Raw genomic sequence first — 12,188 nt, forward strand, 5'->3', positions numbered from 1 at the left:
GAAAATGTGTTATTAATATCTAAATAACTTCCCAATACTGTCTGGTAAATCTCCTCTCCACCATTCCAAATGATGAATTCGTTTGAAGTCTTCCCCCAGCCTCATCTTTTCAATGTCTCTCTCTCTCTTCTCTCTTCTTCTTAGCCAGGCTCATTTCAAACTGGTAAATATCTAATTCCTTTAACGGCTGTGCCGTGCACACCAAGTCTTTTAGGTATAAACGCCTGGAAGCAGCCGGTGCGTTGCTGTGCGCGCCCGGGGGTGAACAGAAAACCCACGTGCCCTCGCAGCGGGGGAACCCCACCCTGTTCCCAAACGCGTTCGGAGACGGGGGGCCGCGCGGGAGCCTCAGTCTGGGAGCCGAGCCCCCTCCTTGGCGTGCCCGGGGGACCCTCTCCTGGTCCCCTGCGGAGTCCCGAAGGCCTGCCTCCTCTTCAGCGCGCGGCTCTCGGCGGCTCGCGTCTCCGAGACCCCACCCGCAGCCCTCCGAAGGCGTCCCTCGCTCTCCGGGGCGGGTAATTACCCTCCGCTCGCCTGTTCTCGCTTGTTTCAAGTTTGTTTTCTAAATGTCTTCTATTAGATTATGTTCGTTCATTCCCCCTCCAACCTTATCTCCTTCTGTCTCTTCTCTCTTTGCCCGTCACACTCGATTTAGGCACAAGTTTATCTGGCAAACAGTTTGCCGACTCTGTTTATTTACCGTGGGTTCTGGGGCTGCGAGCGCGCGCGCGCCAGGGTTCGCCTTTGTAATAGTTATCTCATTGTTGTTCTTCGTTAGTCCCAGCTCCCTCCGCCCCCTCTCTCGTCTTCGGTTGGGGGGAGTAGAGGAAAGACAGGGGGAGTCTTGTCAACCCAGTGTGGGTTCGCCCCTCGCCCGGGGCCCCCTCCGCCGGGGTAGATTCCCCCCTCACCCCGCGCGCCCCCTCTCCGCTCCCCCCATCCCCCCACCGCCCCGGCTCGGCGCAGCCCTCGCCCCCGCCCTCTCCCCCTCCGGTCTCACTGAATATCCACCGCCGAGCGCTGCCTAAAGCCGGGGAATTGCCTGACACCCTCCCATCTTCCTCCGAGCCCCCATTATGCGAAGCTGATCCCACTCTGAACAGCTTCAAATCCCGCCTGGACTCTGTTTGATTAGATTGCCAACCCGGGGTAATCCTTTGATTTGGTGGAGTGTCAATTACCTTTCTCTAAACACACATTTACAGAGGAGGGAACTTGTTGGTTTAAATCAATGCAGATTGTTTCTTGATAAATGGACTCTCTTCGACCCCTCCCTCCTCCGCTTCCAAGGGCCCCTCTCCCTGGGGGCCCCTCCCCTCCCCTTTCCCCTTCTCGCCTCTCCAGTAAACAATGACCCTTCCAGGTGTGAAGCCGAAAAAACGGTGTGGGCTGAGGGGAGCCCTGCCCCCCCTTCCCCTATTCATTCGCTCCCCCGGAGCCTAATTAAATTTGGCAGGTCCTTGTACACACAATCAAAACAGCTTCCTCCAGTGTAGCAAACGACCGAAAACCGCATTAGCAGCTATCGCTGCTGCCAAATTAAATTGTTTCCCACCTCCTTTTACAAGTGTCTAAAACCGAGACTTCGGGCTCTCCCCTCCTTCCGATCCTTCTCCGTCATTTCTCACTCCACACCTGTAAGTTTGCTGCTTTAAAAATAAATTAAGGAAAAACGCAAAGAAATACAAAGCTTCCTCTCACACAGACCCCTGGCCCCCACTTCAGACGTCAAGAGATTCTCAGATAGACTTGCCTCCTCTCCCCGGGAGAATGCACACTCTTCTTTTTAATCGTGTGACTTTCCCCCTTATTTCATATTAATTGTGACCCAGCTGGGCTTTCTACTCTAGAGACCAACTGTGGTCTGATCTGGTCAGTTTCAGCCTAAACTTGTCAGATGCAAGAGGCCTCTTACTGATTATTACTGTTGTTACTTTTTCTAAATTATTTCTTCACACTCACTCCCTCAGCTCTCACAGAAGAATGGTTTGACTCTCTGCGAACCCCTATCAAATTTCCCACAAACGTCTCCCTGGACTCAGGTTGGGAGACTCTTTTTCTTTCCCATCCCTCCTCAAATCCTTCTCCAGGCGAGTCCCTGCCTGGGTCTGCCCTGATTCTCAGAGAAGGGGTGAGGAGGAGAGAGGCCAAGTGGCTGAGGGCAAGGAACCTTTCCAGGTGTGCTGAGTGTGGCCGAAGCCCCTATCCACAGCAGTCTGAGAATTCTCACAACCAACAATCCTAATAACTCAGTCTTAACAAGGATAAGAGCAAAAAAAAAAAAAAAAATATGAACAGCCTCATGAATATCAGCCCAAGGGGAGCAGGAGTGAGCTGTTCAGAGATGAAAGTGCACAGAAATAAAAGCTCAATTTAATCTGCTTTAAAACCCTTCAACTTAACGTTTGTGCTTCAAACTCTGAGAGTGAGGACTGATTGCGGATAAATAGTTTCTTACCATGCCTGGAAGCTATTACACCCCTCTCCAACACAGTTTCCTATTCAGCAGTCCCAGTTTTCATTACCAGCTCTAATAAGTCTTAACATTATTAAATGCCAAGCGGACGATAGGAAAAAACGGACTCAGGGAGGGATCTCTCTTTAGCGCTTAAAGAGGAGAGCTCTTAAACCCCTTCTTGGGCGACTCCCCACCATGAGAGGGGCAACCCCCGGAGAAAGCATTTGTCAAGAGCAAGAAGCCAAAACAGAGTTTGTGGGTGTGCACCCCTCCCCCTGCTCTGCCCAAGGGGATCTCTGCCTCTCCCCGCCTGACCCACTTGGGTGGAGGTTGGGAGGTCTTTTCACCTTTAACTTGGCCATGAAACTGACATCCGGGGCCTGGGAGAGAGATGAGAGTTTCCAACTGGGTGGTTCACCAGGATGCCAGCCACTGGTCAAGGTACTCAAATCCAGAGCTGATAGATACCATTTGTCCACAGATGGAAAGACAGCCCTCTCTCTTCCCCACTCTCACATCATCATTCCGCCCGTCTGCGATCACACATCCACGCAGAATCACATGACTGTTCCAAAGACCGGTGGGCAGACAGCCACACTGAGAGACACAAGCACTTTCGGCCCTCCAGCTCCCAGCCACAGGGCTCCACACGCCCCCTGCCACTCCAAAACCACACGGCTTTCTGGACACCCGGCCCACCGCTTTCATTTCATTTCTGCAACTCCTCTCCTAGACTCCCAGAAGCGCCAGTGCTCTGCAACTGCCAGCCTCCTCCTTAAACACTTGGGGACCTGGAGCTTCCTGGTTCCACTCAGGGAAAACCTCTGTCCAGCAAAACTGCTTGTCCGCTGGTTCTGTAAGCCCCGATCAGCAATAGAAACCCCTGGATTCCTCTGAGCCAAAGGCATCGTCAGACCCGACTTGCTACCCTCTTCCTTTCTTTCTCTTCTGTCTCAGGAGAAATGTATCTGTTGTGCTCCCTCACAGACTGAATTGGACATACCCCTGCCACACACACACACACACACACACCTAAAAATCTCTCCGAACAAAACCAAACCTCCTCTTTTCTCCCATGGTACCTCTCAGAAGATGCGTCTGCTGTGCTGTATTTGGCCAGGAAAGATTATTCGAGTTCTCTGTCCCCGCCCACACCCACCACAAAGGAAGTCCAACTAAGTCCCCTTCTACTCCAAACTGAAATAAGGAGTGGGTCCCCACGCAGGGATCCCGGGCTGCCTCTGACCAGCCAGGGGCTCCTTGGCATGCAGCTCCCCCACCCCCTGCAGACCCCAGGCCCTCCGCAGGCTTTGCGCAGCGGGGTGCCAGGCACAGCCCGCTCCCTTTCTTTCCTGCCCTTTTGTCCCGGTGGGACTGGGCTCTCCTAGGGGCCCTGAATGTCAATAGCCCGCCCCTTCCCCAGCCCCAGCCTGCTCTCACACTGGGCTGCCCCTGCTCCCCCCTCCCCACTTGGGCCAGGCCTGTGGGGGCTGGGCCTCCCTGGGACTTGTCTTTGGAAGCGGGCTTTGTCTGTGAAGTTCATCTTCAAGGTTGGGAGAGACTACTGAAACCCAGAGGGAGACCTGGGTAGAAGTTCCAGGAAAGCGACGAGAAGAGAACCTCAATAAACCCCTGGGAGGAAACGCAAACAAAACTCTGCGCTTGAACAAGTTTCAGGGTTCAAGATACTCCCCACTGTTTCCAAAGCCACTTTTTATTTTTATTTTTGAGGTTAGAATGGCCATTGCCTTTCCTGTTTGCCTGCTGCCTCCCTGCGTTGTGTGTCTGGAGGTTTAGCTTCTTTCCCTGGTCCATCTTTGTGACTTTGGGTCTTGCGCTTTTATTTCTTTTTACACGCCCCCCCCCCTCCTTGAAGCACACTGACCAAGTCTCAAAGAGACCTGCGGAGGCAGTGTGATGGGGAAGGACTTTCCTTTCTCCTGAAACTAACCCATCAGTAAACAAAAGCACGCCCCCCTTTCCTGGGCGTGCAGCGCTTGCAAGAGAAATGCCTTCCCTAGCTCATCTCCAGAAACGGCCGGACTCAGACTCCAGCCCCGTGAAAAGATGGGAGAGGGCCTGGTGGAGCCCGAAACCCTCCCTCCCACGGGGACCCCCGACCCTGGGCATCTGGGAACTTGGCCTCAACCCCTGGGCCCACCGGTGCTGCCCAAGAGGAAAGCGCCTTAAAAATGTGCCCTTCTGCCTCCGCGCTGTCTTTGCGGCCCTGGCATCGCTGGATCGGAGAGTGAGGCAGCTGCCCACGCGGCTCGCGCTAATTTTTATTGATTGCAGCGGTCAGTCAACTGTCAGGCGGGGTTTCAAGGGACCGTTTAAAGAGCGTGTGCGGGTCTGGTTAACAAATTCATTTAGGGAGCCGCGAGCCGACTCCTCCTTCCTCGCCCCCCGCCCCTTTGCCCAAGTTTCCTATAAATAATAGATCGACACCTAGCAGCCACAACGCCGGCCCCGGAGGACACATGGCCCGGAGTCCTCGGCTGGAGCGGGCGCGCCAGGATGCGCAGTTCGCGGCCCCCGGATCACCCCCCGCGCTGCCGGGTCCCCGGGGACGGCTGGACCCTGCTCTGCCGCGCACCGGCGTCGCGCGGGAGCCGCACACCCCGACAGGCTCTCTTTCCGCCCTCCGGTCCGGTGGGACGGCGCCACCACTGGCCCGCACGCTGGCGCACGAGGAGCCCCGCGGGCTCGGGCGTCCCTGGCCCGGGCGGCCCCCTACCTTTGTCGCCCAGGATGCCGTCGATGCTGTGCTTGGCTTTCTTCTCGCCGTCCTCCTCCTTCTTGTCCGCTTCGTCCTCCTCCTCCTTCTTCCCGAACTTGATTCTGAGCACTCGGCTAATCGAACTCACTAAACCTCAGAAATTCAAAGGCAAAGAGCGGGTATAAGTCGTTGGGGCCGCGCAGGCCGGCCGCCTGGGGCGCTGGGAGAAATCACGGAAGCGCGTTTCCCCCCTAAACACACTCAGGGGGACTCACACCCACCCTACCCCTATCGCAGGTAAACACGTGCCCTTATTGGGAGCCAGAAGTGCTGTCACGCACGTGGAGACTCACCTGGGGCACGGACTCCCCCAGGCTGTGACAGAGGCACCCACCTTGTGCCTCCTTATCACGTCTCTGTGCACACTTGGACTTTGCACTATCACATACTCTCAGTCAGTGAAAGTCGCTCAGGCGTGTCCGACTCTTTGCAACCCCCTGGACTACACAGTCCATGGGATTGTCCAGGCCAGAATACTGGAGTGGGCAGCCTATCCCTTCTCCAGAGGATCTCCCTGACCCAGGAATCAAACTGGAGTCTCCTGCATTGCAGGCGGATTCTTTACCAGCTGAGCCCCCGGGGAAGCCAGAGAACACTGGAGTGGGTAGCCTACCTTCCCCTAGAGCACTCATACCCACCCCGCCCCCCAGGACCTCCCTGGAGCCCCTCCAGCCAGCTAGCTGCTCCCCACACTCAGGTACGCATCCCAGCCCCATAAGCCTGAATGCTCAGGTACACACACATATACACCTGGGGGCACCTTCCCACCCACAGGCAGCAAGACCCAGGGCCTCCACATTTGGGACCCACTGGTGGCTGGTGGCAGCAACAGAACAGAAATGGCGACTTGGAGAAAGAAGTCCAGGGAGCTTGTGACCTACCCTTCTAGGATGGACTCATCTCTGCAGGCCATTCTCTGCGAAGGCGCCAAGGGGATCTTCCCTTGTCACCCAACTTTGTAAACTTTCTGCTCAGCTCCTTCCTCCCCGCTCCCCCCCTTCCTTCCTTTCTCCCTCTTGTCTTCCTTCCTCCCATCCTCCTCCCTTCCTTCCCCTCCTCTCTCCTTTCCTAACTTCTTTTCCTCCCTTCTTCCCTGTTCCCATCTCCCTTTCGGTTTTAATTTCCCCCGTGGCCTCGCTTCCTTTCTCTCCCAACTTTTTCTCCAAGTTCCCTGTCATCCGTCATCTCCTCTTGTCTCCCAGTTCCAGCCCCACCGACCGAAGCCCTGGCCCTGGGGACTTGGAGAAAGAAGAGGCAGGGTGAGGACCCTGGGCGCACTCTGCTGGCGCAGCTGCCTTCTCACCTGAGGGCACGGTGCTGCGGTCGCAGTGCCCGTCTTTCAGCAGCCGGTCTCGGATCTCCCAGCTAAACATGCCTGGGTTTTCCCTCTTGTACTCCTCAATCTTTTTCTCCACGTCCGGCGTCGCCACCTGCTTCAGAGGTGGAGGTGGGAGAGTCGGAGTGGAAAGATGGGATGGGGGGAGGGAGACACTTTTAACATCAACCTCCCAGGAGCCCCAGGGCCAGGCTGATGGCTCTGGTCAGCATGCCTCCATTCTGAGATTGGCTTCATCCTTTCCAGAAACCTGTTCCTGGCTCCCAGGAAGGCAGCTGGGGTTGGGGAATGTGGAATAGGATAGTGATGGGTAATAAACTAGAAACCTAATTAGCCCCCCCCCCACTATTCCAGGCAAGACTGAAGAAAGATTTCCCTCATATGGGATGGCAGCGGGGTTCTGGGCAGATGTAGGGACAACACAGGAATGACTCAGTGGCCTGTTGTGCAATCTGGACCCCAGTTATCCCCATCCCTGAGAAATTCAAATAATGGAGGAGGTCTGGGCTTGGGGACCCTCTTCCACTCTTCTGCTCATAGGTAGCATGTAGACTCCCTACTGCTACTGGATGACACAAGGTAGAGAGAGGGGCTACAGCCAGGACCCCCAGCCCTTGAAGGCTGGCTGTCAGCTCTGCGGCAAAGACACTCACTCTGGGCTTGCTGCCGCCGATGGCCCCAGGCCGGATGGACCCGGTCTCCTGGTAGCGGCAGAGAATCTTGGAGACGCAGCCATGGGAGACGCGCAGCTGGCGGGAGATGACACAGGGCCGGATGCCGTGGTGGGCCATCTCGACTATTTTGTGGCGGATGTGGTTGGGCAGGGGTCGCCCGTTGATGAAGACCCCACCCAGCTGATTGACCCGGCCTTGGCCAAGTGGGGTGGACACTGGAGAGGGAAGGGGGAGAGGAGGAGAAAGAGAGACGCGGGGTGAGGATGAGGATGCGGCCCTGAGTGCTGCCCTTTGGACTTCAGTTTAGTTTGAGCCCCAGGATCCCTGTAGGCAGATCTCCGTCCCCCACATTTGGAGCTGTGGAGTTCAGACATCTGGGGGAAAGCTGCCATGAAGCCAAGGGAAGGCCTGGCAGGGATGGAGAGAGTGGTCAGGGCTGGCTGCCAGAGTCCTCCCAGATGCCGTGTCCACAGTCCTGCCGCACTAGAGGCGGTGAGGACACACCTGGGGGATCTGCATCTGAGAAGTGGCGGGAGAGGGGAGAGCCTAGAGACCGGTGTGGCCTGGGGACTCTGGGGCCCATGGCTCTCTGGACCGGCAGCTTGCCTTCTAGAGAGGCTGATAATGGGTGAGACGGGGCCCATCTGGTTGGTTCCATGCTCTGAGTGGTCAAGTCTGATCCATTTGATATCGGCCCTGGAAAGGCTGGTTGATAACTAGTATTTACAGCCCTGGCTTGTGCAGCAGAACTGTCCTACCCATAACTGGACAGTCAAGGCACAGCAGAGGGACCAGCGACAGAAAGCCGTTGGCTGCTGCCCCCGGGGGCTCCTGGCTGCCCCTCGAGGGACTCCCCTTCCTTCCAACCCCTCTCACAGTTCAGATTTCGTTTGGGGATGATTTGGGGGTGATCTGCTCCACTGTCAGCAAGGTCCTAAATCAAATACTCATTTGGCCTCAGACACCCATGAACTGTCCCTGCAGGTTGGGAGAGGCGGGGACACAGATGGGCAAGAGTCCCTTCTGGGAACCAGGAAGACAGACGTGGTTCCTCCGTGTGGGCCGGCCAGGGGAGCACGCGGAGGAAGCTTTAATGCAGAGTCCACACAATTTCTTCCCAGAAGGTTGGGGGTGGGGTGGGGACACCCGGTGCACTAATCCAGCCTCGATCCCCCAATTTGGGGACTCGGCGGCCGCGGAGATCTGGTAGATTAGAACGATTTCACAGCCGCCGGGAGTGGAGGGAGCTGACAGTATAATTGGAAGAAAGGAGGCAAGCAGAGGCTCGGAGGCTGAGCTGTTCTTACCGCCTCCTCCCCTCGCTCTGCCGGTCCCCTCCCTCCCCCGCTCTGAAAACGTGGGTGCCTGAAGCCACCCTCGGATTTAATCAGAAATCGTGCGTCGCCAAGTCAGAGTCACTCGGTCTCCGTGGCGGGACATGCATTAGCGCTGGAGGGCTCTTGAGCGCCCAACTTTATATTCAAGAGCCTCTTTAGCGGCCGGCACTCGGCTCTCCTCAGTATTTTCCGTCATGTTGGGCAAATACTGTCCTAATCCGCTGCGCGGCCGCGGCCGCCTGTTTTACTTGCATTCGCTACAGGAGAGCGCTGCGACAAATCCCCGGGCCGGCGCGCTCTCCCGCCTGCGTGGCTGCTCGCGCGCACTTGATCACGGAGCCGCTCTCCTCGCCGCGGTCTAATTCCGGGACCCGCGCCGTCTAGCTGCCGGAGGGACACCCCCCTCCCCAGATCGCAGGCCGCCTGCCCAGCCTTCCCCTGCTTGCCTGGTTTCCCTTCCTCGCGCACAAGTGGCTCATACAGTAATAAGAAGCGTAATTAAAAAATAAAAGTCGCACCTATCTCTAACCACGTCTGACATCCTGGGCTACCTACCCCAGAAGCCAAGGGATCCCTCAGCTGACAGGTCGAAGGCCTAATATTAGTTTAAAAAGAAAACAAAACAAAAACGCAGGAAAGGGTCTCGGTGCGCTCCAGCCCTTGCCGGAGCCGAGAACCTGTTCCCCGCGCCGGTCCCTTCGGCTCATCCCCGGTGCTGGGTGTTTAGGGAGGACACGTTAGAAAACCAACACTTTCCCCTTGTCTGGACATTTCCGTACCCTCTCGCAGTCTTGAGGTCTCTCCCGAGGGATTACTAGAGTTCGGAAGCCCGAGTGGAAAGTTCCCGGGGGGCGGGAATGTTAGTTTATTATTTCACATTAGTTTGTTTCCAGCCTCGAAGACGAGATCCTAGTTAAGACATATAAAACATCACACACTGTTGGTATTTCGAAATAAAAGGGATTGTTAAACCATCCCGGGGTGAAAAGAATAATTCAAAACAAGAGTAGAAAGCCCCGTAGCTGGCAGAACACGGGAAAGCCAAGAAAGTATTAGGTGGAAAGTATCTGAAAATAGCGGAATGAGTTGAGATCCACTAGGACTTGAAACTGACTAGGAGTCGAGATCGACTCGGAGTTCAGCCCAGCGGGGAAAGGCCAGGACCCGGGACCTGTGAAGCTGGAGCCGCCGGTCGGTGAAACCCACGCGAAACGGACAAGTGTGGGTCCCCAGAAACTTCCTGGGTCGGGCGCCCGGACTTGGACCCAAAAGGGAAGGAACCCCCCCGGCTCCCCACTTGCTGGCGCCACCGCCACCCCGCGAAGATCGCCACCTCTCCGAGGACTCGGAGGCCCCGGCGGAGGAGGGAGGCCACCCCGGGCGCTCTTACCTTCCAGGGGAAACCCCGTGCGCGGGTAGTTCTGCCCGGGAGCCGGCCGCACCATCCTGGGTACCGTGCCGGGAAGCGCCGCCATTCTCCGCGCACGCCGGCGGCGGGTCCGGAGTCGGCAAAAATCGCTTCCCGTCCGCTCCCCTTCCCCCTGCCGCGATCTCTTTCTTTCCTCTTCTTCTTCTTCGTCTCCTTTTTTTTTTAAACCTCCTCCCCCTCCCCTCGGCGAACACTCCCCACCCCCCACCCCCGGCGGCTGCCGCTGGCGTCCAGGAGCTGGGAAGGGCGGGGTGGTGAGGTTGGGGGGCGGAGGTCGGGAGGCTGGGGAAAGAGGGGAGGTGGCGACGAGGAAGTTCAAACAAACAAACACAGCCACCCCGAGGCCTCCTCTGCCCGCCCCGCTCGGCCAGAAGTTGTGCGGACGGATGCGCGGGGCAGCAGCCGGGGACGCGGCCCGGATGCCGAGCAAGGCTGGCGGGGGTGGCGGGGGGATCGCGGCCGGAGTCTGGGCCCCCAGCCTCGGACTGGCGAGGGCCGCGCTCCCGCGCTGCGGGCCAAAGTTTCTGAGCCGAGCGGCTGCGGACTGGATTCCGGTTTCCGTATTTATTTATATATTTATCCTCTCGCTCCCCCGCCCTCTCCTCTCCGGCTCCTCTCCACGCCTTCTTTCTCCGACCACACTCGCTCCTCGCGGACACGCCAGCTTTCACACTCCCGCCTCCCCCCGCCCCCCCTCGAGAAGACCTGGGGAGGAAAGAAGGAACCTCTCGGGTTTCGGGGGCCGGAGGGGGGCGATAAGGGAGTGGCGGGGTTAGGGGGAGGCGAGGGGCGAGCGATCCGCCGGGTAAGTTGCGCAGAAGTGCTGGCTGGAGCGCGCGCGGGAGGCGGCGGCGGCGAATGGGACGCGATGGGTTCGGACTTTTCTTTTATTCATGAGGAGGGCAGGGGGCCAGGGCGGAAGGCAGCCGAGGACCAATAACGAGAAGAAATCTTCTACGAATTTATTTTTTTCCCCCTCTGTTTTTTAATCCTCGACTCACCTCGCTTTGGGGGGAGCATCTGAACCGCCCGTTAAAACAGAGGGAGCAAAAGGCGGGGGCGTGGTGGGGGCTGGGCGGGGGCGAGGGAGAAGGGGAGGGGGCCCCCCAGTCCCAGTGTCTTCCCCTGACGGGTGGGCCGGGTCGACCGAGCCCCCAACCCCCCGGTCGCCCACAGCCGGCTCTGCAGTCCGGCTGCACGGGAATGCCTGCCTGCCGTCGGTGGTTGCCTCGAATTCTCGGCTCAGCTCTAGCCTCCCAGAGTCGGAGTCCAGCTGGATCTCATGTCTTCTCCCTCGTCTCACTCACACACTTTGACATTTCAGCCACTGGGGTCCACCTGGAATTGGCCTAGGTGACCTGGGGGGGGGTGCGGCTTATGACTTTCTTTGTGAAATTGCCTCTGAGCCTGGGTGTCCTGTTCTTGCCTGGCCTCCTGCAGCTCTGAGAAGCCCAGAAGGATGGCGGGGTCTGGGGCTCAGAAAGCCCTCCGCTCAGTGTTAGGGACCCACTCCTTCCTCCCCTCCCCTCCAGGGCCCCTAGTCCTCACCCATCTCCAGCCAGGATTAAACTCCTGTCCCTCTTCAGCCCACACCCAGAAGCCCTCTCCAGCAGGTACTTCGCTGCCTTGAGGCAGACCGCAAGTCGGTGCCCAGGATCTGGGGGTCCAAAGGGCTGGGACGTGGGAGGGAGGGTACCCCCTCTGAGCCCCCCAGTTCCAAGGTCCTCTGCTGGTGGGGGGGAGGGAGCCCCAGTTAATCACTGAGGAGTGGAAGTGAGGTCCTCCCGTTCTGCACTCTCCCCACCTTCCCCAGGGCTAGAGGACCAGACCCTTCTGTCTGGGGGATGCCGAGTCCTGGGGGCGAAACGCCCTCCCAGCGGGGCAGGACGCCAGGACTGCAGGTCTTTTGTCTCCCCCGAGAAAGAGTGTCTCCGGCCCAGCGCTGGAGGCCAGATACAATAAAATAAACCCAGCCCCCAAACTCGCCCCCACCCCCAGCCTGCCCCCTGCCCGCCCTCTCCCGGTGCTGGGGTCAGCCCCCTACCGGCCTGGCCTGGGAGCCTCCTCTGGCTGCCCCGGGTGCCCCCTCCCCTCCCCCTCTCCTCACCTGTGACCTTTGCCCCTCTCAGCATGCGACAGTCCCCCTCCTCTCCCCTCTATTCCAGTACTGGGGGC

The 12,188-nt window shown here is 58.1% G+C and overlaps 1 protein-coding gene across 9 annotated transcripts in view; it reads right to left on the reverse strand.

The window, feature by feature from the left end:
• The window catches only part of PAX7 (paired box 7), a 106,014-nt gene extending 95,368 nt beyond the window's left edge, over window positions 1-10,646 (reverse strand). For 3 of the 9 annotated variants that reach the window (XM_081580888.1, XM_081580882.1, XM_081580884.1), the window contains exons 1-4: window positions 9,975-10,646; window positions 7,227-7,462; window positions 6,541-6,667; window positions 5,196-5,324 (exon numbers count right to left, since the gene is read on the reverse strand). In XM_081580888.1, coding sequence (XP_081437014.1) covers window positions 5,196-5,324; window positions 6,541-6,667; window positions 7,227-7,462; window positions 9,975-10,059 — 577 coding nt within the window. In that variant the 5' untranslated portion in view covers window positions 10,060-10,646. Of the gene's footprint in view, window positions 1-5,195; window positions 5,331-6,540; window positions 6,671-7,226; window positions 7,463-9,974 lie in introns of all 9 variants that reach the window. The other 6 variants (XM_081580887.1, XM_081580881.1, XM_081580883.1 and 3 more) reach the window with 3 other exon arrangements.
• Window positions 10,647-12,188: the final 1,542 nt, after the last annotated feature.

Source organism: Giraffa tippelskirchi, chromosome 3, assembly GCF_054371585.1.
Source record: "Giraffa tippelskirchi isolate mGirTip1 chromosome 3, T2T-mGirTip1v1.2.pri, whole genome shotgun sequence".
Taxonomy (NCBI): Eukaryota; Metazoa; Chordata; class Mammalia; order Artiodactyla; family Giraffidae; genus Giraffa; species Giraffa tippelskirchi.